Raw genomic sequence first — 24,955 nt, forward strand, 5'->3', positions numbered from 1 at the left:
TTTGCTACTCAACAGTCCTTGGTCTTTATTGCCAAATTTTTCATTTCATAATACGCCAAATGTTTTCTAATGGTGAAAAGTCTGGACTGCAGGTGGCCAGTTCAGCACCCAGGTTCTTCTGTGAAGCTATGACATTGTGATGGATTCAGAATATGGTTTAGCATTATCTTGCTGAAATATATAAGACCTTCCCTGAAAGAGACGTTGTCTGGATGGGAGCATGTGTAGTTCTAAAACTTCCTTTTAATGCTCAGCATTGATATTGCCTTTCAGGATGTGTAAGCTGCCCATGCCATAGGCACTAATGTAACCCAATACCATCAGAGATGCAGGTTTTTGAACTGTGTGCTAACAATTTGGATGATCCCTCTCCTCTAGAGTTTGAATCCAAAAAGATTTTCACATTTTGATTCATCTGACCACAGAACAGTTTTCGATTTTGCCTCAGTCAATTCTAAATGCGCTTTGGCCCAGAGAAGACGCGAGCATTTCTGGATTGTGTTGATATATGGCTTGTTCTTTGCATGATACAGCTTTAACTTGTGGATTGCAAGGTGAATTCTGTTCACAGACAGTGATTTCTAGAAGTATTCCTGAGCTCATGCAGTGATTTCCATTACAGAATCATGCCTGTCTTTAATGCAGTGCAGCCTGAAGGCCCGTAGAGCTAAAGCATCCAATATTGACTGTCGACCTTATCCCTCGTGTACATGAATTCTCTCAGATTCTCTGAATCTTTTGATGATATTATGTACTGTAGATTGTTGGATATTCAAATTCTTCACAATTTTACATTGAGGAACATTTTTTCTGAAATTGTTCCACAATTTTTAGATGCCGTTTTTAACAGATTGGTGAACCTCTGACCATCTTTGCTTTGAGAGATTCTGCCTCTCTAACATGCTCTTTTCTTATAGACAGTCAAGTGAAAATTGATCCTCCAGCTGTTTTTCATTTGTACCACATACCTTGATTTTATTTTAGTCTTCTTGTATTGTCTGTTATATGTATGTTATATGTTTTCTAATAAATTAATAGTTTGGTTTCATGCTCCTTTTTTCTTGTGTTAGCATTGAGTGCTAGATTAGCCTTATATTGATTATCACTACTATGTGGGGCATTTAGTTACTATGCTGAATATGCCTGGACACTTTATTAGTAAACCCTCCATGTTTTTGTGTGTTTTCATATTTGTAGCTAGACCTTAAAATTTTAATGTTAGCTATTAGAGAAAATTGATCAACCACTATTTACATGAAAGGTGATGTACCGAATTGTTTATGTCGGGAGCCACATAAAATTTGTTGCCAATAACAATTTTTTTGTGGCTTCACATAAATCAACAATCTTCTGAATCAGAGAACTAATATTTTAATATGAAATAAAACCTTTAATATACTGGAACTTTACCTTAACAAAGACATAGCCTCGTGCAAATCTTAGCAAAAGAACAGCCACCATAGACATGGTATAGATAGTAATATAGAAGTGCAGGTCAGGGTTGTCCTTCATACTTCCGCTTGATCGAGTCCAGTTAGCTGTAGCAACAGACATGTTCTAAAGATAACACAGCATGAACCCAATAGTATTTGTTATATATAATCATTCTAAATCATCCAATAGAAAAAGAAAAGTAAACCGTAGAGGAAGGAAAAAGGCTCAACTGAACAAATACAAGGATATTCTCTTATGTTAAAAGATGTAACTGTAGCACAATACTATACCCCTGCAGTATTTGTCAACACTACCGATTTCAAAAAGTTGAAGCAACCCCTTTGCTGTATTGTACATTACTGGTCCTAAATTTGTTGAGGAACCAAAGGGGTTAATATTACTGATTGCTTTCATCTATGGCCATACAGCCACTGCTCTGCTGATTCCTTGGGCCCATCTGTGTTGTTCCAAGATGGCAGTTCCACTTCTTAGACTACCCAATACACATTGAGTGCTGGTAGTGAATCGGTAACCTTGAGCATTACACACTGCTCTGATTGGCCAGAACTGCTCATGTCATCCTCCGAAAGCAGCATATAACATCTGACTACAGGTAGTGACAGGAATGGCATGGACATCTTGGAACACCACAGAGGGGCACCAGAAACTAGCAGATGCATGGTGGTACAGCCATAGAGGAAGGTGACACATAATAGATCTCCCCTTCCCAAGAAAATTAACTACATATAAGATGAGTTGATACTATTGTACCTTGTCAACACCGGACGTGATGGGTGTCCACAAAGGTAAGGCAGTTTGACAGCCAGGTGACGCCCCCTGGTCCCTGATTGGCTGCAAGGCTCATTCCCTCAGGTTTTGCAACTCACCACTCCAGTCTCCCTTGGTTGCACAGCTCACTCACTCCCGTCCTCGGGCTGCCACTCGCCACTCCAGTGTCCCCACAGTGACACCGCCAGAGCCACTATGGAACAAAGAAGAGCGCCTGCCCAGGGTGAGTGAGAGGAGCCGGCAGCGGTTAACCACTACAGCACCAGCATGGTCTGTGACAAGAGGCGGGATGGGGTGAGTGAGAGGAGCGGGAGCGGTAAACCGCTACAGCGCTGGGTCACATTCTGTGACAGGGGGCAGAAGGGGTACCAAGGATGCAGCCAGATGCCAGGTAGGAGGAGACGCTGGGAGCGCTACTCCGGGGAACACATGCCTTGCCCAGGGGCAGAGTGAGGGGGAGTCTGGAGGGGAGTTGTTACACGGCCGGCAATGTTCTAACAGCGTGGGGATTTAGTTATGACTGGGATTAAAGGGAAGGGTTAGTTTCAGTGTTAGGCTTACATTATTAGCTGTAAATGCTTCCATGTTAATGCAGCCCCACCACTCTCACATGGAAGGATTTACAGTTAATAATGTAAGCCTAACACAGAAACTAACCCTAACCTTCCATCCCAGCCATAAGTAAATCCCCACGCTGCTAGGACCTTGCTCCAGCCAGCCATTCAGCATCTTGTGGGCGTACACTGGGCGGATACAGCCTTCCCTATGTCTTCACCCATACTTGTGGTGGAGACAAGATACACCAGTCCCAGATGAGTGTTAATTTAGATGCGCTTACTACCCTTGTAAAATCACTAAACTACACAGACAATAAAAAAGGAAGTGCTATAGCTGTGAGTCAGGAACTTAAAGCACTCTATTTGCATTTCTCTAATATAATATGGAAAAAGACATAGTAATTAGTAAATATACTGGGGAAAAAAACTAGCACCAAAACCAAATCTTCATTCAATTAGAATGACCTCAATAACAATTTGTTTATTTCCCAAGATGAAATAAGGGTGTACACTTAAATGTCAACCAGCAACATTTTTCTTACCCCGCTGCCTTGGGTAATCCAGTAACTTAGCCACCAAGTACTGAAGGCTGCACTTCCTGTGGTTAGCACAAACAGAACGGCATTTATGGTGATTATTAGCACACCTCCAGCCGCTTTAATATATGCTCCATAAATCCTCCATGGCACAATACCATCACCCTTCTCTTCTGCTTGCATGAGACCTGTTAAGAATGTTACAAAAAATGGGTGACACTGATTATAGTTAAAGGGAAGCTTTCCCTGGATTCATACTGCCCGAAGCATGAACAGCATGAACCTGTCAGATATGTGCAGCTATGTATCAGAATAAACACGGTTTAAAGTTTGACTGAATTGGAAACAGTGCTATCGAGTCAAAGAGGCAGGCTGTGGCGTCCCCTTCCCACCTGCAGCATGTTGACTGACAGCTCATCTCCCTGTTTTTGTATAATTAAGTATTAGTAGTTAAGTTAAAGTATGGTAGGGCCCTTTTACACAGGATGACAAGATGTCCACACAATAATCGCTCCTGTTTTTACGGAGCTTTTTTCCGTTCTGGTCTGTCCGCCTCCATTCACAGTAAACAGGCAGTCATTCTTATGACCTAGATAACGATCAGACCAAATTTATTAGTAATCGATGCGGAAATCCAGGTACCGTAATTCCAAAGGGTTCAGTTATTTTTACTGGCAACTGTATGTCTCTATTCCATGTCTCAGATGAGACTACACCCTTACGTTACCCTTGGGCTTGGTATAATGAAACAATGTGGTCTTTCGACTAGAACAGGTTGTACAACCCTGATCTAGACAGAGAAGCATTTTTTAAAATATTATTCCAATAGAAAAATGTGTTTTTTGTGTATTATTTATTCTAGAGACAACCTCCTTAAGCAACAAGTATGATATCCATTATTAAAACAGTTTTGTTCATTAAAAGAACAGATAATGTGACACAAACATAGTTTTATTGTGTAATAATGTAGGCAATTCTGTATTTCTGCTTCCATGTAGCCATCTCCTCCTTCCAACCAATATCTTCCCCATCACCTATCAGCCTGCTTCCTGTTTTGCCTTCAATATTTGTCCTACACACAAAAAAAAGTCAGGTCCGTGCACCACCACGCTCAGCACGGACACAGGGTGACGTTCACACTACTGCAGTTGTAACACTATGCACTGTAAAACAGTGCGTGCCGCACCAGAAATTTGAAAGTCAGTGTGTAAAGCCCGTGCGGCACAAAAGCTCCACGCAGGATAATGTACACACTGTGGGAAAATAAGAAAACACCACACTAAGCAGATCAGTAACACCACACCAGGGGTAAGGAAGCCTGGCCTTAACTAAGTAGGGAGGTGACAGGTCCCTACCTAAAGCGGAGTCATTGCCTTGATAGAGGCAGCCCCACTGTATTCTTCCTGGGCCCTGATTGTCCCTATAGGAGCCCCTGGAGAGATGAACTGACACCACCAAGCAACAACAATAGGGGGAAACCAAAATACAACTGATAGCAAACAATAGCACTTGTCTGAATACCTAGCAATTCACCCAGCCTAGAGGAACACCAGACTCCAGCCTTTCCTCTGGGGAACTGAATAAGCAGCACTGAGCAAAGAGAGGGGTGAGAATATAAAGCTACTCCACACCTGAGGACTGGCAGAGCAATTAGAGAACAACACCTCCAACCTTCTCCCAGGCATGACTAATCCAGCATTAACCCATGCAGCAGAGAGAAACAGCATGCAGCAGTCTCTGCACATGGTGCATTAACCCTTGTCCTGCATAGCAAGGTGACAGGTCTTGGCCTGTGTCAAGGCCACCATGGCTCAACACAAAGTACTTCCCAACAGATGCCAACAAAAAAGGACAGGAAATGATTCTACAAAAAAAATCATAAGTTCTTTCTACAATGATTGATTAAAACCACTGGGATTATATATTTATATATATATATATATATATATATATATATATATATATATATATACATACATACACACACAGTATTTCCAAGTAGAGAAATATTTGATCACTTTTGCTAAATTAGCAGCATGATAGCTCAGTGGTTAGCATTGTTGCCTTGCAGCTCTAGGTTCAAATCCAAATACAGGTAACATTTGTATGAAGTTTGTATTTTCTCACTGTTTACATAGCTTTCCTCCTACACTCCAAAAACATACTAAAAGGTGAATTTACGTTGTGAGCCCCCATTGAGAAGGAACGTAATATAATATAAATGTGTAAAAATCAAAGAGTTCTCCCACTTCTAGCTATTGATGATCTATCCTCCTGTATTTAGTGTTGCCATATTTCTTGACACTTTAAGGCCTAATGTCCATGGGCGGATTTTAATTATAAAATACGTGAGTGTCTCCCGCGTGGGAGATCCACAGATCTTGAAGCCCATAGGGATGCATTAGCATCCACAGGGCAATTTAGAGCATGTGGATGTGATTTTTTTCACAGAGTGGGGAGCACACGCGCAGGAAGAAATCGCATCATGCTCCATTTTTCTGCGGATCCCACAGGGATCAATGGAAGCCATCTATGCCGCGGCACACCCATAGCTGTCACTGTAACTGTGCCGCGGATCCGCGGAAAAGCAGGAGATCCAAAAGAAAAAAGGGAAGCACAGCACATGACGGAGGAGAGCCTGCAGCGTCCAGACAGGTGAGTAAAATGTAATTTTTTGCCTCATGTCTGCGGGCACGGGCGAAATCCGCTGCGGGATTCCACACTTAGAATCTGTGCGTGCCTGCGGACATGAAGCCTAATGAGCATTTTTTGCAGCGCATCTCCCTCACAGGAGCATGCAGTAAGTATGCAATGAATTGCGTACTTCTTGCGTGCCGACAATCCGCATACATTATTTTGGCATGTATGCACGTGTAATAGGCGCCAAGATAGTGCATGCCATGTTCTTTTTCGTACATGCATTTCGCACTGTTTGTGAGAGGCACAATTGAAAGTCAATGTAAAGATTGGTAAAATACTCTCGTGTGGGAGAGACCTTAGTGTGCTGTTATATCAGTTACATATTTGCTTCCAGCCATCTCAAACAGGTCATCAATAGCAGATCAACATGGTTTGCCACTCGGGGTCCCTGGAAAATCCGCCCCATTTCCACTACGTGTAAACGTACCATTAATGATATAACTTTTTGTGCATATGAAATGTAACTGGATATCAAGCTCAATCCATACGTACCCCTGGCCTCCTCTTCACCATAACTGTGGGCTATTACATCTGTTACTGATTCTTTTACATGTCCATTCATATTGCTATCTCCATCTGCCTGATTTGCCTGTATAAGAGATGAAATTTGTACGTGAAACCTATCAACTGTAAAATCTGTATTTTTCACTTAATCATTTTTTCTTACTTTTAATCCAACAATCTCATTGGAGATATCCATGCTTATTGCATTGATTAGATTCGTTTCTTTAGGATTCATGCTGTTTATGGTGATGTCTGAAATATTAATTTTTTTTTTTTAATAACATCAATAATAAAGTTTGCAATATTAATATATACTGAAAGAAATAACATCCTTAAAGAGATTTCTCAGATAAATCAATGGTTTTCTCATCTTATATACCACCATGAACCTTCCCATAGTCTTCTTAGATAAATTGTTGATTTTAAGGGGTTTTCCGGGACATGAAAAAAAAAGTTATACGGGCTTAAAATAAAGAAAAAAATTAATAGTTACCTGTCCCGGGGCCTGCCCAACTAGTGCTGCAGCCCTGGTAACCGCCGGGAGAATCAGTAGGCGGTCACATGCTGTTCATTGTACAAATGACAGCTCAGGCTGTTAAGGCTTCAGCAGCCATGGAAGAATCAGTGCTGAAGCCTGTGAGTGGCTGAGTGGGCACGTGTCCGCCCACCGCTTCTTCCAGGTTCCGTGCGACGGTCACCAGGGCTGCAGCGCTGGATGGAGAGCTACCAGGATAGGTGAGCATTCAATGTTCTTTATTTTAAGAAAAATTAAATGCTTATCTTTTATTATGTTCAGAAAAAACACTTTAGTCATTTTAAAGGATACATTCAGTAAGATTAAAAGGGGTACTACAGTTTCAGCAAATAAAGCTATTTTTTATTGAGTGTAATGAAAGTGATACATTTTTCCTCTATACTTTACTTCTTGTATCATTTCCTCACAGTTTTTCAAGATCTCCTCTTACGATTATTCAATCTGTCTTGGGCATGTGTTGGGCACAGAGGTGCTTGGTTCGTGATAAGATAAAGCACTGATAATTGCACTGTGGTTGAGCACGTGTCTATCACATGACCACGACAGACTTTTATCCCCTAAGGCCTCAGTCAGACGGGCGATTTTTGGTGCGATCTGCGCATGTGCATGAGATCGCCGTTTTTATAGAACCATTGCTTTGCAATGGTATTGGACACATGAGCGCTTTTTATGCGCTCGTCCGATTTATTATAGAACAGAAATTCCTGTTGACAGCTGAGAGCTGCCCCTGATTGGTCCCTGCGCTGAGCCAGTCAGAGCAGCACTCACTCACCCATTCATGAATTCATGAATGGGTGAGTGAGAGCTGCCTCTGATTGGTGAGGGCTGTGACCAATCAGAGGCAGCTCATTCAGCAGGCGGGGATTTTAAATCCCCGGCTGCTGAATACTACTCACAGCAGTTCACGAGAACTGCCGGCTGGCCGCGGCTGAACTCCGTCTGCCGGGACAAGGTGAGTATATTTTTTTTTTTTTACTTTTTACACATTTCTGGATGATTTTCAGGGAAGGGCTTATATTTTTAAGCCCTTCCCCAAAATTCATCCTAAGATCGCCCGCAGCCCATTGCTTTCAATGGAGCCGGCTGTATTGCCGGCTCCATTGAATTCAATGCGCTGGACAGCTCTGCACTGCTCCGGCCCGTTTCTAATGAAACGCGGCTAGGAGCAGATTTTTTGGGCGATTTTTCGGCCCCGGTCACGCGAATTGCGGATGCGCATCTGTCATGCGATCCGCAAATCGCGGGGAAAACCGCCCGTGTGACCGAGGCCTAAAAGTGAATATAAACAATAAACTGGAAAATTGCATTCTTTTACAATAACCTTTAATTACTGAAATTATAAAATCCCTAAATGGAATACAGTAGTCATACAATAGTTTAAAAAAGCTCATCAAAACAATTTACTCCTATTTTTAACCTTTTAAATGTTTAACCACTTAATGGCTCATTTACACGTAACGATTGTCACAAAAACTCCTTCAAACAAATGAATATGTGTGATAATCGTTACATCTAAATACGAAGCCATCATGCATTATTCATTTGCCTCTCAGTTTCAGCCTGCATAAAATGCTGGTTCGCTCCCTTCTCACTACGTCCAAACGCTTCCCGCTCAGTGTTTAACATAAAAGGAAGCAAGGAGTTAGCAATTGTCAGCGATGATCTGACTTTCTAAACATTCGGGTAACGCTACTCAACCGTTTAATGACAGTTGTTTCATGTAAATGGGGCATTAAGGATGTTAACATCATTCAGAGATATGATTTACAGCACCATTATGGGCCAAAGGAGACAATAAACAGTAGTTATTTATGGCCTTCTATGGGAGAGTGTTCTAGACATGCTATGTGACATGTGCAGAGGTCATTGTGCAGGGAGGAAGAAGAGGTGAACTGTGACCACCATTGCTTGTGAATGGTGGATTCTGTGGTATCTATATATAGGTGTTAGATTTTAGTTGAAGCCTATGATGTGACAATAAGAGGACTACTGAAAAGTGATCTCTACAGAACAGAAAGGGTCAGCCAGGGTGAATGTAACATTAAAAGCTAGCCTTACAAATAACTGGCTGGGTCTGCCAGATCGATTGCAGCTCTATGTCAGCAGCTCCCCTTTGTGATTCACACAGCAGGTCCCGACACCATATACTCTAATAGGATAAGAAAAGACAACCTCTTAAAGGGACTATATCACACAAAAAAAATTTATTAATTAAAACCAGAAAGAGAAACATTTTAATAATGTTTTTATTTTCTGATTGTAGAATTTTTTATTATGTTGTCTGTACATGACTATGGGGGCTGCCATCTTTCCTGAGCTACATTTAACATGAATTAGACCATTTAGAAGATATGCCTTATAGCAGCCTCATGGGCCATTTTTAAAAAAGGACAAAGAGGACCCATTGACTTTTATGAGAGACTGTTATAGGTATGTTCTATGACCCGTGCAGAGGTTATTTAACAGGGAGGGGTCACAGCTGATAAATATTGTGAATTCTGTGTAATCTACATATAGGTGCTACCTTCAGTGTAATCCTGCCTGTGATGTTAAGATACCTTTCCACAGGATGACTGTTGGGTGCATAAGCATCCAACAACCATCCCATGGGCTGCTGCCTGAGTATCGCTCCTGTGCTTTACACAGGAGCAATATTTGTTTAAGTGAATGGAGACGCCGTGGGCCAGGATTGTTCTGGCGGCCCACCTCCACTCACAGTAAACAGGAGTCACTCAAACATTGAGTGGCTCCTGTTTAAACGGCCCAAAAGTCACTTGCCTTTTAGTTCTGCTGAAACCCAAGCAACTCAGACAAGTGAGTGATTTCTCACTCAGTGCCCTGTAGTAAGCTCCATGTACATGGGATAATTATAGCCCAAATTTGCTGTTTTCAGTGTTAATTTGGGCAATAATGGTCCTCTGTAAAGGTACCTTAAGTGACATGACTACTGCAAAGTTTCCTCTACAGACCAGTAAGTATCAGCTTATTATTATGCTCTGTGGTCAGTGTGAAAAATGCAGAATGTTAGGATTTTTGTTTTAAATATAGGTTGCAACGGAAGATTTTTTTTAAAAATCACCAAAAATATTTTAAAAATGTGTTTATTACAAAAATGTGATTTAATAAATAGGTCACATCCCCTTTAATTTTTTTCTTAGATGCTTTGGAAAATAAAAATGTTTTAAGTGCAGACAGTCTTAAAACTATCCATATACTTACTGTAAAATAGCATTGAGCTGCTACAGTAGTGAACCCATCAAATTACCAGTTTTACTACAATCTACTTAAATTACTTGTTTTCGTGTTACCTTGATTTTTATTTTGCTGAGTGTCATTAATCCCTGCTGTAGAACATTGTATATTTCCTTTAATGACATTCTGTAAAAAAAACATTACATTGGTAAAGCAAAATTCAATTTCAAACTGTTTAGAGGTGAAAGAGCAAAGTCAATATATATGATGGTTTATTGATGTCTACTGCATTAGATATGTTCTAGAAAATGCAGTGCGATATGTGACACTTAAAGGAGTTGGCTGCTTCAGACAATACCTTTTTCAAAAAAATACCTATCTCCAAAAAATAAGGACCACTGGATGTCCTGCTACTTAGACCCCAATGATCAGCTGTAACCTTCAAGAGGATCTGGCAAGCCTTCAATTCTCTTATAGTGTCATCACAGGAGAAAAAACATTATATGGTGCCGTGCTCATTGAAATCAATGGGTCGTCCATGTAATGCATGAAAGAGTGGAGTCCTCCAGAGCAAGAAATACTCATTGTAGCCACTTTCTTTAATAACTTAGAATTCTCTAGTAGGGTATTTGATTGCGGATTTTTAACAAATCATCTTTAAAAAGGAGTTGTCTAGGACTTTGGGGAATTTTTTTCTATTGAGCTATCCTGAGGATCGGCAGGGGTCCGCTGCTCGGAATCCCTGCAGAACAACTGAATCCAGACACTGCTGGCAGTACGGACAGCGCAGGCAGCAGTTTGCAGCGGCCCAGCCTAGCAGTGCTGGTACAGCTCCCATTGAATTCAATAGCACAGCATAGATATATTCTCGCTTCCTTGAGTTGTTCAAGGGGCTACTTACAGCCAGTGTACACAATGGCATGTTTTTTTTTAATTGCAATATAACCACTTAGAGATGAGCGAGCACGCTCGGTTAAGGCAGATACTTGAGCAAGCATCGCTCTTCTCGAGTAACTGCATACTCGTCCGAGCAAATGCGGGGGGGCGGCGGGGGTGAGAGGAAGAGATCTCTCACTCTCCCCCCCACTCCCTCTCCTGCATTTGCTCGGATGAGTATGCAGTTACTCGAGAAAAGCGATGCTCGCTCGAGTATCTGCCTTGACCAAGCATGCTCGCTCATCTCTAACTACACAAATTTGAAAACAAGATGTAATTATATTTTATAAAGACAGTAAAGTAAAAATCTCTATACAAAAACAACAAAACTCTATTATATGCAGGGGAACATATTAGAATATATATTTTCACATAGTGAGTATGTAACACATAGTTAGTTGCTTTATATTAAAATAAAAGTACATATTTCTCAATGTTTAAAGGCTGGATTACACGTAGCAATAATTATTATAGGCGTTTCTTAGCAAACATAACGATTATTACTTAGTCTAAAAGCATGAAAAGGTCAACAATGGGGTAAAACATAACATTTATCAGAATAACTTGTATGTACATAAAATCATCACCATTGTCATCAGTATTCAATAATTACATATACAGCTTTAATTAAACTTGCATTAGTGAAAAGGTGGCATATGGCTATGATTGTACTGATTGGCTGTCAGATGGTTTTACCAATTGTTATGTGTAAATGTGGCTTCAGACAGTATGCATGCAAGCTACTGAGTAAACTTGGTTGTAGAAATAAGAATGAGTCACTTTGGTGAAAAATACTCACTGTTTGCAGCATACTCTCAAATAAAAGAGCATAATCACCCTTTAAATTGATTAGGTCTTCGTGTGTTCCTTGTTCAGAAATGTAGCCATCTTTCATATATAAAATTTCATCACACTCCACAAGGTACTAGAACAAATAATGTTATGTACATGAAAAATCTGTAAATTTTTAGTTTTGGAAAACTACTGACAAATAAACTTCAGTTTGGTTTTAGTAAAATTGTGATAGAGAACATTATTAGAGATGAGCGAACGTACTCGTCCGAGCTTGATACTCGTTCGAGTATTAGCGTGTTCGAAATGCTCGTTACTCGAGACGAGTACCACGCGATGTTCGAGTTACTTTCACTTTCATCTCTGAGACGTTAGCGCGCTTTTCTGGCCAATAGAAAGACAGGGAAGGCATTACAACTTCCCCCTGCGACGTTCAAGCCCTATACCACCCCCCTGCAGTGAGTGGCTGGCCAGATCAGGTGTCACCCGAGTATATAAATCGGCCCCTCCCGCGGCTCGCCACAGATGCATTCTGACACAGTTCAGGGAAAGTGCTGCCTTGCTGGAGTTGCTATAGGGAGGGTGTTAGGAGTTATTTTTGGCTTCAAGAACCCCAACGGTCCTTCTTAGGGCCACATCTGACCATGTGCAGTACTGTTGAGGCTGCTTTTTGCAGTGTTGCACTTTTTTTTTTTTTTTTTTGTATATCGGCCGTGCAGAGCATTGCTTCCTCAGTCTGCAGTAATTTTACATAGTATAGGGCCAGTAGTGCTGAGGCAGGGACAGTGAAAAAGGTGAAAGACGTATATTGTCTATATGGGCAGTGGGCTTTTCCAAAAAAATTTGGGAAAAAACATTCTATTTGGGCTGCCAGTGACCGTCCTGAGTGTACTGCGTCTCTGCTGGGGGTAGTAGTCCTAATTAATACGCAGCCAGCTAAGTGTTACAGCAGGCTTGCGCAAAATTCTTTCCTGGCTCTGCGTTGGCCGTTACATCACCGCTGTCATCCTGTCCAGAGGGAAACAGTCTGCAGTAATTTTACATAGTCCAGGGCCAGTAGTGCTGAGGCAGGGACAGTGAAAAAGGTGAAAGACGTATACTGTCTATATAGGCAGTGGGCTTTTCCAAAAAAACTTTGGGAAAAAACATTCTATTTGGGCTGCCTGTGACCGTCCTGAGTGTACTGCGTCTCTGCTGGGGGTAGTAGTCCTAATTAATACGCAGCCAGCTAACTGTTACAGCAGGCTTGCGCAAAATTCTTTCCTGGCTCTGCGTTGGCCGTTACATCACCGCTGTCATCCTGTCCAGAGGGAAACAGTCTGCAGTAATTTTACATAGTCCAGGGCCAGTAGTGCTGAGGCAGGGACAGTGAAAAAGGTGAAAGACATATATTGTCTATATAGGCAGTGGGCTTTTCCAAACAAATTTGGGACAAAAAAATATATTTGGGCTGCCTGTGACCGTCCTGACTGTACTGCGTCTCTGCTGGGGGTAGTAGTCCTAATTAATACGCAGCCAGCTAACTGTTACAGCAGGCTTGCGCAAAATTCTTTCCTGGCTCTGCGTTGGCCGTTACATCACCGCTGTCATCCTGTCCAGAGGGAAACAGTCTGTAGTAATTTTACATAGTATAGGGCCAGTAGTGCTGAGGCAGGGACAGTGAAAAAGGTGAAAGACGTATACTGTCTATATAGGCAGTGGGCTTTTCCCAAAAAATTTGGGAAAAAACATTCTATTTGGGCTGCCTGTGACCGTCCTGACTGTACTGCATCTCTGCTGGGGGTAGTAGTCCTAATTAATATGCAGCCAGCTAAGTGTTACAGCAGGCTTGCGCAAAATTCTTTCCTGGCTCTGCTGTGCGTTCCGTAAGCGAAGTCAGCCTCCAACCACAGGCCAATAAGCGGCACATTTAATTACAGCGTTCTGTTTCTGCACTACTGGTAATACACCATGCTGAGGGGTAGGGGTAGGCCTAGAGGACGTGGACGTGGACGCGGGCGAGGACGCGGAGGCCCAAGTCAGGGTGTGGGAACAGGCCGAGCTCCGGATCCAGGTGTATCGCAGCCGACTGCTGCGGGATTAGGAGAGAGGCACGTTTCTGGCGTCCCCAGATTAATCTCACAATTAATGGATCTACGCGGTAGACCTTTATTAGAAAATGAGCAGTGTGAGCAGGTCCTGTCGTGGATGGCAGAAAGTGCATCCAGCAATCTATCGACCACCCAGAGTTCTGCGCCGTCCACTGCTGCAACTCTGAATCCTCTGGCTGCTGCTCCTCCTTCCTCCCAGCCTCCTCACTCCATTACAATGACACATTCTGAGGAGCAGGCAGACTCCCAGGAACTGTTCTCGGGCCCCTGCCCAGAATGGGCAGCAATGGTTTCGAATCCTCTCCCACTGGAGGAGTTTGTCGTGACCGATGCCCAACCTTTGGAAAGTTCCCGGGGTCCGGGGGATGAGGCTGGGGACTTCCGGCAACTGTCTCAAGAGCTTTCAGTGGGTGAGGAGGACGATGACGATGAGACACAGTTGTCTATCACTCAGGTAGTAGTAATTGGAGTAAGTCTGAGGGAGGAGCGCACAGAGAATTCGGAGGAAGAGCAGCAGGACGATGAGGTGACTGACCCCACCTGGTTTGCTAAGCCTACTGAGGACAGGTCTTCAGAGGGGGAGGCAAGTGCAGCAGCAGGGCAGGTTGGAAGAGGCAGTGCGGTGGCCAGGGGTAGAGGCAGGGCCAGACCGAATAATCCACCAACTGTTTCCCAAAGCGCCTGCTCGCTCCATGCCACCCTGCAGAGGCCGAGGTGCTCAAAGGTCTGGCAGTTTTTCACTGAGTGTGCAGACGACCGACGAACAGTGATGTGCAACCTTTGTCGCACCAAGATCAGCCGGGGAGCCACCACCACCAGCCTCACCACCACCAGCATGAGCAGACATATGATGGCCAAGCACCCCACAAGGTGGGACGAAGGCCGTTCACCGCCTCCGGTTTGCACCACTGCCTCTCCCCCTGTGCCCCAACCTGCCACTGAGATCCAACCCCCCTCTCAGGACACAGGCACTACCGTCTCCTGGCCTGCACCCACACCCTCACCTCCGCTGTCCTCGGCCCCATCCACCAATGTCTCTCAGCACAGCATCCAGCCGTCGCTAGCGCAAGTGTTTGAGCGCAAGCGCAAGTACGCCGCCACGCACCCGCACGCTGAAGCGTTAAACGTGCACATAGCCAAATTGATCAGCCTGGAGATGCTGCCGTATAGGCTTGTGGAAACGGAGGCTTTCAAAAGCATGATGGCGGCGGCGGCCCCGCGCTACTCGGTTCCCAGTCGCCACTACTTTTCCCGATGTGCCGTGCCAGCCCTGCACGACCACGTCTCCCGCAAAATTGTACACGCCCTCACCAACGTGGTTACTGCCAAGGTCCACTTAACAACGGACACGTGGACAAGCACAGGCGGGCAGGGCCACTATATCTCCCTGACGGCACATGGGGTGAATTTAGTGGAGGCTGGGACAGAGTCAGAGCCTGGGACCGCTCACGTCCTACCCACCCCCAGAATTGCGGGCCCCAGCTCGGTGGTGGTATCTGCGGCGGTGTATGCTTCCTCCACTAAACCACCCTCCTCCTCCTACGCAACCTCTGTCTCGCAATCAAGATGTGTCAGCAGCAGCACGTCACCAGCAGTCGGTGTCACGCGGCGTGGCAGCACAGCGGTGGACAAGCGTCAGCAGGCCGTGCTGAAACTACTCAGTTTAGAAGAGAAGACGCACACGGCCCACGAACTGCTGTAGGGTCTGACAGAGCAGACCGACCGCTGGCTTGCGCCGCTGAGCCTCCAACCGGGCATGGTTGTGTGTGACAACGGCCGTACCCTGGTGGCGGCTCTGCAGCTCGGCAGCCTCACGCACGTGCCATGCCTGGCCCACGTCTTTAATTTGGTGGTTCAGCGCTTTCTGAAAAGCTACCCACGCTTGTCAGACCTGCTCGGAAAGGTGCACCAGCTCTGCGCACATTTCCGCAAGTCCCACACGGACGCTGCCACCCTGCGCACCCTGCAACATCGGTTTAATCTGCCAGTGCACCGACTGCTGTGCGACGTGCCCACACGGTGGAACTCTACGCTCCACATGTTGGCCAGGCTCTATGAGCAGCGTAGAGCTATAGTGGAATACCAACTCCAACATGGGCGGCGCAGTGGGAGTCAGCCTCCTCAATTCTTTACAGAAGAGTGGGCCTGGTTGGCAGACATCTGCCATGTCCTTGGAAACTTTCAGGAGTCTACCCAGATGGTGAGCGGCGATGCTGCAATCATTAGCGTCACCATTCCTCTGCTATGCCTCTTGAGAAGTTCCCTGCAAAGCATAAAGGCAGACGCTTTGCGCTCGGAAACGGAGGCGGGGGAAGACAGTATGTCGCTGGATAGTCAGAACACCCTCCTATCTATATCTCAGTGTGTTGAAGAGGAGGAGGAGGAGGTGGAGGAGCATGAGGAGGAGGGGGAAGAGACAGCTTAGCCCACTGCTGAGGGTACCCATGCTGCTTGCCTGTCATCCTTTCAGCGTGTATGGCCTGAGGAGGAGGAGGAGGAGGAGGATCCTGAAAGTGATCTTCCTAGTGAGGACAGCCATGTGTTGCGTACAGGTACCCTGGCACACATGGCTGACTTCATGTTAGGATGCCTTTCTCATGACCCTCGCGTTACACGCATTCTGGACACTACGGATTACTGGGTGTACACACTGCTCGACCCACGGTATAAGGAGAACCTTTCCACTCTCTTACCCGAAGAGGAAAGGGGTTCGAGAGTGATGCTATACCACAGGACCCTTGCGGACAAGCTGATGGTAAAATTTCCATCCGACAGCGCTAGTGGCAGAAGGCGCAGTTCCGAGGGCCAGGTAGCAGGGGAGGCGCGGAGATCAGGCAGCATGTACAGCACAGGCAGGGGAACACTCTCTAAGGCCTTTGACAGCTTTCTGGCTCCCCAGCAAGACTGTGTCACCGCTCCCCAGTCAAGGCTGAGTCGGCGGGAGCACTGTAAAAGGATGGTGAGGGAGTACGTAGCCGATCGCACGACCGTCCTCCGTGACGCCTCTGCCCCCTACAACTACTGGGTGTCGAAGCTGGACACGTGGCCTGAACTCGCACTCTATGCCCTGGAGGTGCTTGCTTGTCCTGCGGCTAGCGTCTTGTCAGAGAGGGTGTTTAGTGCGGCTGGGGGAATCATCACGGATAAGTGTACCGACCTGTCAACCGACAGTGCCGACAGGCTTACACTCATAAAGATGAACAAAGCCTGGATTTCCCCAGACTTTTCTTCTCCACCAGCAGACAGCAGCGATACCTAAACAATACGTAGGCTGCACCCGCGGATGGAAGCATCGTTCTCTATCACCATCAAAAACGAGGACCTTTTAGCTTCATCAATCTGTGTATTATATTCATCCTCCTCCTGCTCCTCCTCCTGAAACCTCACGTAATCACGCCGAACGGGCAATTTTTCTTAGGCCCACAAGGCTCAGTCATATAATTTTTGTAAACAATTTTTATACGTTTCAATGCTCATTAAAGCGTTGAAACTTGCGCCTGAACCAACTTTTATTTTAACTGGGCTGCCTCCAGGCCTAGTTAGAAATTAAGCCCCATTAACCAAAGCGATTAATGGGTTTCACCTGCCCTCTTGGTTGGGCATGGGCAATTTTTCTGAGGTACATTAGTACTGTTGGTACACCAATTTTTTGGGGCCCTCGCCTACAGTGTAAGGCCTTAGTCAGACGGGCGTTTTTTCGCGCGATTTGCGGATCGCATGACGGATGCGCATCCGCAAATCGCGTGACCGATGCCCGAAAATCGCCCCGAAAATCTGCTCCTAGCCGCGTTTCATTAGAAACGGGCTGGAGCTGTCCAGCGCATTGCATTCAATGGAGCCGGCAATACAGCCGACTCCATTGAAAGCAATGCGCTGCGGGCGAGTGTGGGATGAATTGTCGGGAAGGGCTTAAATATATAAGCCCTTCCCTGCAATTCATCCAGAAAAGTGTTAAAATAAAAAATATATACACACTCACCTGCTCCCGGCAGCCGGAGTTCCGCGCAGCCGGCCTGCAGTGGGTGTGAAGGGGGTGTGAGTCAGACCTGCCCCCTGATTGGCTCAGCCCTTCCCGACAATTCATCCCGCGCACGCCGGCAGCCCATTGCTTTCAATGGAGTCGGCTGTATTGCCGGCTCCATTGAATTCAATGGGCAAACATCGTTCTTCTCTGCCACAGCTGTTACAGCTGTGGCAGAGAAGAATGATTTGTCTTCTATATGTTCTCAATGGGGTCGGCGCTGCTGCCGCCGGCCCCATTGAGCGCATATAGTGAAGAGAACAGGAATTGCAGATCGCAGATAGGTGCGATCTGCGATTTCTGTTCTATAATTTATCGGACGAGCGCATAAAAAGCGCTCATGTGTCCGATACCATTGCAAAGCAATGGTTTTAAAAAATCGCCGGACGCATGCGCATGCGCAAATCGCGCAAGAAAACGCCCGTCTGACTAAGGCCTAATCCAATTAATTTTTTGCCAACCTGCATTAAAGCTGACGTTACATCAGCTGTGCTGGGCACTGGAATGGGATATATTTATGTACCACCGGTGGGTTCCAGGGAGCCACTCATGCTGTCGGTCAACACGGAGTTGTAACTGCATGTGTCCACTTCTAAAGAACCCCAGTCTGACTGGGGCATGCAGTGTGGGCCAAAGCCCACCTGCATTAATCATGACATTACCTCAGCTGTGCTGGGCACTGCAATGGGATACATTTATGTACCGCCGGTGGCTTCCTGGCACCCACGCATGCTGTCGGTCCACACGGAGTTGTAACTGCATGTGTCCACTTCTAAAGAACCCCAGTCTGACTGGGGCATGCAGTGTGGGCCGAAGCCCACCTGCATTTAACATGACATTACCTCAGCTGTGATGGGCAATGCAATGGGATTAGAGATGAGCGAGCGTACTCGGAAAAGCACTACTCGCTCGAGTAATTTGCTTTATCCGAGTATCGCTGTGCTCGTCCCTGAAGATTCGGGTGCCGCTGCGGCTGACAGGTGAGTCGCAGCGGGGAGCAGGGGAGAGCGGGCGGGAGAGAGGGAGAGAAAGATCTCCCCTCCGTTCCTCCCCGCTCTCCCTTGCAGCTCCCCGCTCCGTGCCGGCACCCGAATCTTCAGGAACGAGCACAGCGATACTTGGATAAAGCAAATTACTCGAGCGAGTAGTGCTTTTCCGAGTACGCTCGCTCATCTCTAAATGGGATATATTTATGTGCCGCCGGTGGCTTCCTGGCACCCACCCATGCTGTCGGTCCACACGGAGTTGTAACTGCATGTGTCTACTTATAAAGAACCCCAGTCTGACTGGGGCATGCAGTGTGGGCCGAAGCCCACCTGCATTTAATCTGACGTTAGCTCTGCTGTCCAGGGCAATGCAATGGGATACATTTATGTACAGCCGGTGGGTTCCAGGGAGCCACCCATGCTGTGGGTGCACACGGAATTCCCATTGCGGAGTTGTACCTGCCTGTGACTATTTATAAGAAACCGCGGTCTGACTGGGGCATGAAAACACCTTGACAGAATGAATAGTGTGTGGCACATAGGTTCCCCATTGCTATGCCCACATGTGCAGCTCCAGATGGAGGTCGCACAGGATTGGATTTCTCATTGCTTCTGTACAGCATTGTGGGCTATCGCCCCGCCCCTTTTAAAGAGGGTCGTTGCCTAGCCGTGCCAACCCTCTGCAGTGTGTGCCTGTGGTTCCTCCTCATGGCAGACGCATTTATAAATAGACATGAGGGTGGTGTGGCATGAGGGCAGCTGAAGGCTGCGTAGGGACAGTTTGGTGTGCGCTGTGGACACTGGGTCGTGCAGGGGGGGGGGGTTGGGCAGCATGTAACCCAGGAGAAGTGGCAGCGGAGTGTCATGCAGGCAGTGATTGTGCTTTGTTGGAGGTAGTGTGGTGCTTAGCTAAGGTATGCATTGCTAATGAGGGCTTTTCAGAAGTAAAAGTTTTTGGGAGGGGGGGGGCCACTCTTTGCGCTATTGTGGCTTAATAGTGGGACCTGGGAACTTGAGATGCAGCCCAACATGTAGCCCCTCGCCTGCCCTATCCGTTTCTGTGTCGTTCCCATCACTTTCTTGAATTGCCCAGATTTTCACAAATGGAAACCTTAGCGAGCATCGGCGATATACAAAAATGCTCGGGTCGCCCATTGACTTCAATAGGGTTCGTTACTCGAAACGAACCCCATTGACTTCAATAGGGTTTGTTACTCGAAACGAACCCTCGAGCATCGCAAAAATTTCGTCCCGAGTAACGAGCACCCGAGCATTTTGGTGCTCGCTCATCTCTAAACATTATATATTAGCCAACCTATATATTACACATAAACAGTAACTCCACAAAACAAGTAATCAGGAAAGAAAATGTAGAAATATATGGAAACTCTGTTTCTGTATAGTATATCCCTATGAATAGGTCATGAGCAGCGGCAGACATAGAAAATCCAGGGTCTCTGTACAAATAGAGTATAAGGTCAACTTAAACAGGTGTTCCAGGCTTTTTGAAATGATGATCTATCGTCTGAATAGTAGAAATGAGATGTAGATCAGCACTCAGGAACTCAAGAAGTAAAAACACGCTGGAACGTTTCGACCTGATATAAGTCCTTATTAGAGATGAGCGAACGTGCTCGTTTAGAGCTATTTCTCAAGCGAGTATCGCTATTTTCGGGTAACTGCCTAATCGGGCGAAAAGATTTGGGGGGTGGCGGGGTGGAGTTGGGGGTAGCAGGGGGGAACAGGGAGGAGCTCTCTCCCCTCCGCTCCCCCCCACAACACCCCACTAACCCCTGGTGCCCCCCAAATCTTTTCGCCCAAATAGGCAGTTACTCGAAAATAGCGATACTCGCTTGAGTAATTGCTCTAAACGAGCACGTTCGCTCATCTCTAGTCCTTATCAAGTATGACCTATAGCAGGTCGAAATGTCGCAGCATGTTTTTACTTCTAAAGACAATAAAGAATATGATTTTATATCCATAAATATAAACTGAGTTCCTGAGTGCTGATCTGCATCTCATTTCTACTGATGATTGGAGGGTCTTTAAGTCAGGACCTATTACTTGGATTGTGCACACGTTGGGCTTTCCCATTTATGGTAATCTGGTTGTGCTACTATTTGGATCGACTATCCTCTAAATAGGTCATCAGTAATTGATTGACAGGGGTAAACCACTCGGGACGCCGATCCATCAGGACGTCACATCTTGTCCTAACCATAGGGAAGGCAGTAGTGTAAAAGTAGTGAGGCAATCCCACTTCCTATAGTAACGATTGATGATGACGCTGGCCCACTGAACTGACAGCAGGCTGAACAATCAGCTGAAGGATGGGAGTCCTGAACAGCAGGCCCCCGTCTATCAACTACTGATGACTAGAGATGAGCGAGCACCCAAATGCTCGAGTCCACGTTATTCGAGTCAAGCGTTTTGTAAAATTCGAGAGCTCTACTTGAGTAACGAACCCCATTGACTACAATGGGAGACTTGAGCATTTTTTTATGTGGATGCCAGGTGCCGAGCTTTTTTTTTTTCCCCAGGTTCGTCTCTCTCTCCCCCTCTCCCTCTCCCCCTCTCTCCCTCTCCCCCTCTCTCCTGCCTGCCAGAGAACAAAATTTGCCAATGACGCGCGCTGCGTCACGGCAGGGAGGGGCCAAAACAGGCACGTCACAGCGGGGAGGAGCCAAAATCTGGGGCAGGGTCAAACAAGCACCATCGAGTATGCTAATACTTGAACGAGCATCAAGCTCGGCAGAGTATGTTCGCTCAACTCTACTGATGACCTATCTAGGAGGATAGGTCATCAGTTCAAAAGCTCCGAATACCCCAGTAAGGTGGCCATATATATTAGTCAAAAGTTTATCCAAACTGATAATTTTAACCAAAATGATTGTTCGCTGGGTGACTTTTGACAATTATCCATTGTTTTAGCTGACCAATAACAGATAATCATCATCTGCAAATAAAATTGGTCATGTTTAGAATTTTTGTGGGATAGTTACTAGTCTATGAACATTCTTTTTTTTAATGAACATTCCAGAACATCCCCAGAAAGAACGTTCATCCTCCGGTGTAATGATCATTCACTAGTTGTTCAACCATCAACCTACTTCCGGTGCAAATTCTGAAGCATTTCCGCAATAAAAAAACACGTAAAGATCAGTACTATTGGTACAGATTTTGACCGGAAATCAGCTGTGTATACAGCGCTCTCCATCACACATCACCTGGCAGTCTCTAGTGAGCACGAAGTCGCTGACACTTCCAAATCACTTGACCAGCTGCTTGGTGCTCAATAGAGGCTGCTGGGAGACATGTGACGGGGTGTTATGTATTGCGAGGTAAGAGGGATCGCTGTAGCTGCTAAAATCAGGTGTGGATATGCAGCTGATTCCTGGTGAAAATCCACACTGATCCGGCGCAATAATGAAGTTTCACAATAAAAACAAAAGATTTAAACAAATAACTTCAATTCACCAGTAATTTGTACCCATCAATTTGTATAGTTCAGTCCTGTACATGCAAACTAACTGCCCATACACATCAGATAGCTATCAGTTGAAGACTCATTCAGCCAACTATTCTCCCACACACATGCGCACTCGGCACCTAGCTTCCGGTGTCGACAAGATACACCAGTACCCAATACAGACTGAATACTAACTATATAATATGCAAGAACTAGGAAAGAACGCCAGCTCACTCAGCCTCATTGATCTTCTCCCACTGAGTGCATGGACACAGAAAGCTGCTGTTTAAACACCATAAAGAAATACGTTGCAGCACCTGAAATAGTTATTTTCACACTTTTTCCTTGTTTATATAATAATCAATGATTTCATGCACTTGAATGATTTTCTATACGAAGATGGGCATCGTTAAAAATAAATTGACATTATGCATCAGCAGATGACAATTTGCAGCAGAGAATCGCCAAAAATAGTCAAAGAAGACCAAAAATAATGGCATCTGTTATATGAATCTGAAAAATCATGCAATTTAGATGTGTATTATATGCATGCTACAGGTGCGATTAAATCCCAGGGACAGGAATAGGAAATGATGTCACACGGGGAGTCCTGATCTTGTAACCCGAAGGGCACTGCCAAGCCACACAGAAAGGATAATTGAGCTGGTAAGCTGCACAGCCATCAACATCCTATAGTCAGTGGAAAATTAATTTATTATTAAGCTGCGTGGATTTGAATCGTGGCGGGGCTTTTGACAGAGTCTCTCCCACAACCCAACTGCAACCCTGCTGTTTGGCAACCTCTATGTGGGAGCGTACCATAAAACTGCACAGTCGTTAAAGATAAGTCAGAACAGTTAGTAAAATCATTAGTGTGCAACACCAAGCTGGGGCTTACAACTATCTCTCAGACGCGTCGCAGCCATGGGACAGACTCTGTGTTAGACTCCACCCTGAAAATGTTGAAAAATGAAAGCACCACACTGTAATGAAAGCACATTGTCTGTACAGTACCTGCAATTGATGCGTGACAAATAAGACACTCCTGTTCTGCATTCCAGTTTTAATTGCCTTGCTGAACAACTCCGCTCCCACATAAACATCTACAGCACTGAGTGGATCATCCAAAAGAACCATGCTACTTGAACTATAGAGTGCACGAGCCAAGCTGATCCGTTGTCTTTGGCCCCCACTTAGATTGATACCTCTTTCTCCTATCTATGGAAAAAGTTAGATAAAAATAAGACCATCTTTTTAATACAGTTTGGAGATAGAGATGAGCGAACGTACTCGTTTCGAGTATTTACTCGATCGAGCACCGCGATTTTCGAGTACTTCCGTACTCGGCTGAAAAGATTCAGGGGGCGGGGGGGAGGCGTGGCGGAGCGGGGGTAGCAGCGGGGAACAGGGGGGAGCCCTCTCTCCCCCCCACTCCCCGCTGCAACCCCCCACTCACCCACGGCGCCCCCCGAATCTTTTCACCCAAGTACGGAAGTACTCGAAAATCGCGGCACTCAGGCGAAAAAGGGGTGTGTCCGAGTAGGATCGCTCATCTCTATTTGGAGATCTTAAAGGTCGTGCGAGGTTGATTTTGTGTCTTAAAGTGGTTGTAAAAATTGAAAATAAAATACCTCTGCATGGAAGGTGCATGGAAAATGAACGTGTTATATTTATTTCACCAGTAGTTAACTCACTTTGTTCAAGCAGCATGTGTCTAAACCAGAACAGGAAACCCCAACATCTGAAGCTAGTGGCATTACTATGGGGGTCACAGTGAGGTGGCAGTTGTGACTGGACCCCTGAGCCAGGGAGGTCCAGATACAACACAGAGAGTCCATTCTAAGTGTGTGGGGGCCCAGAGAGACCACTATTAGTATGTGAGGGCACAGAGTGGTCACTATTAGTGTGTAGGGGCACAGAGGGGCCACTATGATTATGCAGAGGAATTACTGTGTCTGGGGACACAGATGGGCAACTATGAGTGTGTGAGGCTGCAGAGGGCCTACAGTTACCTTGTGGAGATCACATATGGATATTACTACTTTGTGTAGGGAACACTGAGAGAAGGGGATAGCAGAAGAATTGGGAGAGTGTAAAAAGATGCGTTGTAGTTAAAAGAAGTTTTCATGGATTCCATTGACTCAAATTAGAGAAGTTATCACCTGTGATCACTGGAGGTAACTGCACTGTAATCACTATCACTTTGTGGAAATGTTATCTATTATTTGGTGACAGCATTGTATGGAGGTATACTAGAACTGAACTGCTGTATTTATACACCTGCCATGTTATAGAAGTTATTTTTATAAATGTGCTGTCTATGAAATTATTTATTATTTTTATTTTTTTTTGGGGGGGGGGGGGAGATAATGCATGTGTTATCGATATCGTGCCCCTACTGTTTTAAGAATCCA

General features: G+C 45.4%; 1 protein-coding gene across 6 annotated transcripts in view; it reads right to left on the reverse strand.

The window, feature by feature from the left end:
- Positions 1–24,955, reverse strand: part of LOC136578747 (ATP-binding cassette sub-family C member 5-like) — a 120,361-nt gene that overhangs the window by 44,951 nt on the left and 50,455 nt on the right. For 3 of the 6 annotated variants that reach the window (XR_010786655.1, XM_066578920.1, XM_066578915.1), the window contains exons 14-20: positions 23,556–23,759; positions 11,983–12,108; positions 10,364–10,433; positions 6,684–6,772; positions 6,509–6,605; positions 3,323–3,504; positions 1,411–1,557 (exon numbers count right to left, since the gene is read on the reverse strand). Coding sequence is in view for 5 of the 6 variants with exons in the window: in XM_066578920.1 (XP_066435017.1) it covers positions 1,411–1,557; positions 3,323–3,504; positions 6,509–6,605; positions 6,684–6,772; positions 10,364–10,433; positions 11,983–12,108; positions 23,556–23,759 (915 nt within the window). In the remaining variant the exon portion in view is untranslated. Of the gene's footprint in view, positions 1–1,410; positions 1,558–3,322; positions 3,505–6,508; positions 6,606–6,683; positions 6,773–10,363; positions 10,434–11,982; positions 12,109–23,439; positions 23,458–23,555; positions 23,760–24,955 lie in introns of those variants that run through there. The other 3 variants (XM_066578933.1, XM_066578924.1, XM_066578940.1) reach the window with 3 other exon arrangements.

Source organism: Eleutherodactylus coqui, chromosome 1 (assembly GCF_035609145.1).
Source record: "Eleutherodactylus coqui strain aEleCoq1 chromosome 1, aEleCoq1.hap1, whole genome shotgun sequence".
Classification (NCBI taxonomy): domain Eukaryota; kingdom Metazoa; phylum Chordata; class Amphibia; order Anura; family Eleutherodactylidae; genus Eleutherodactylus; species Eleutherodactylus coqui.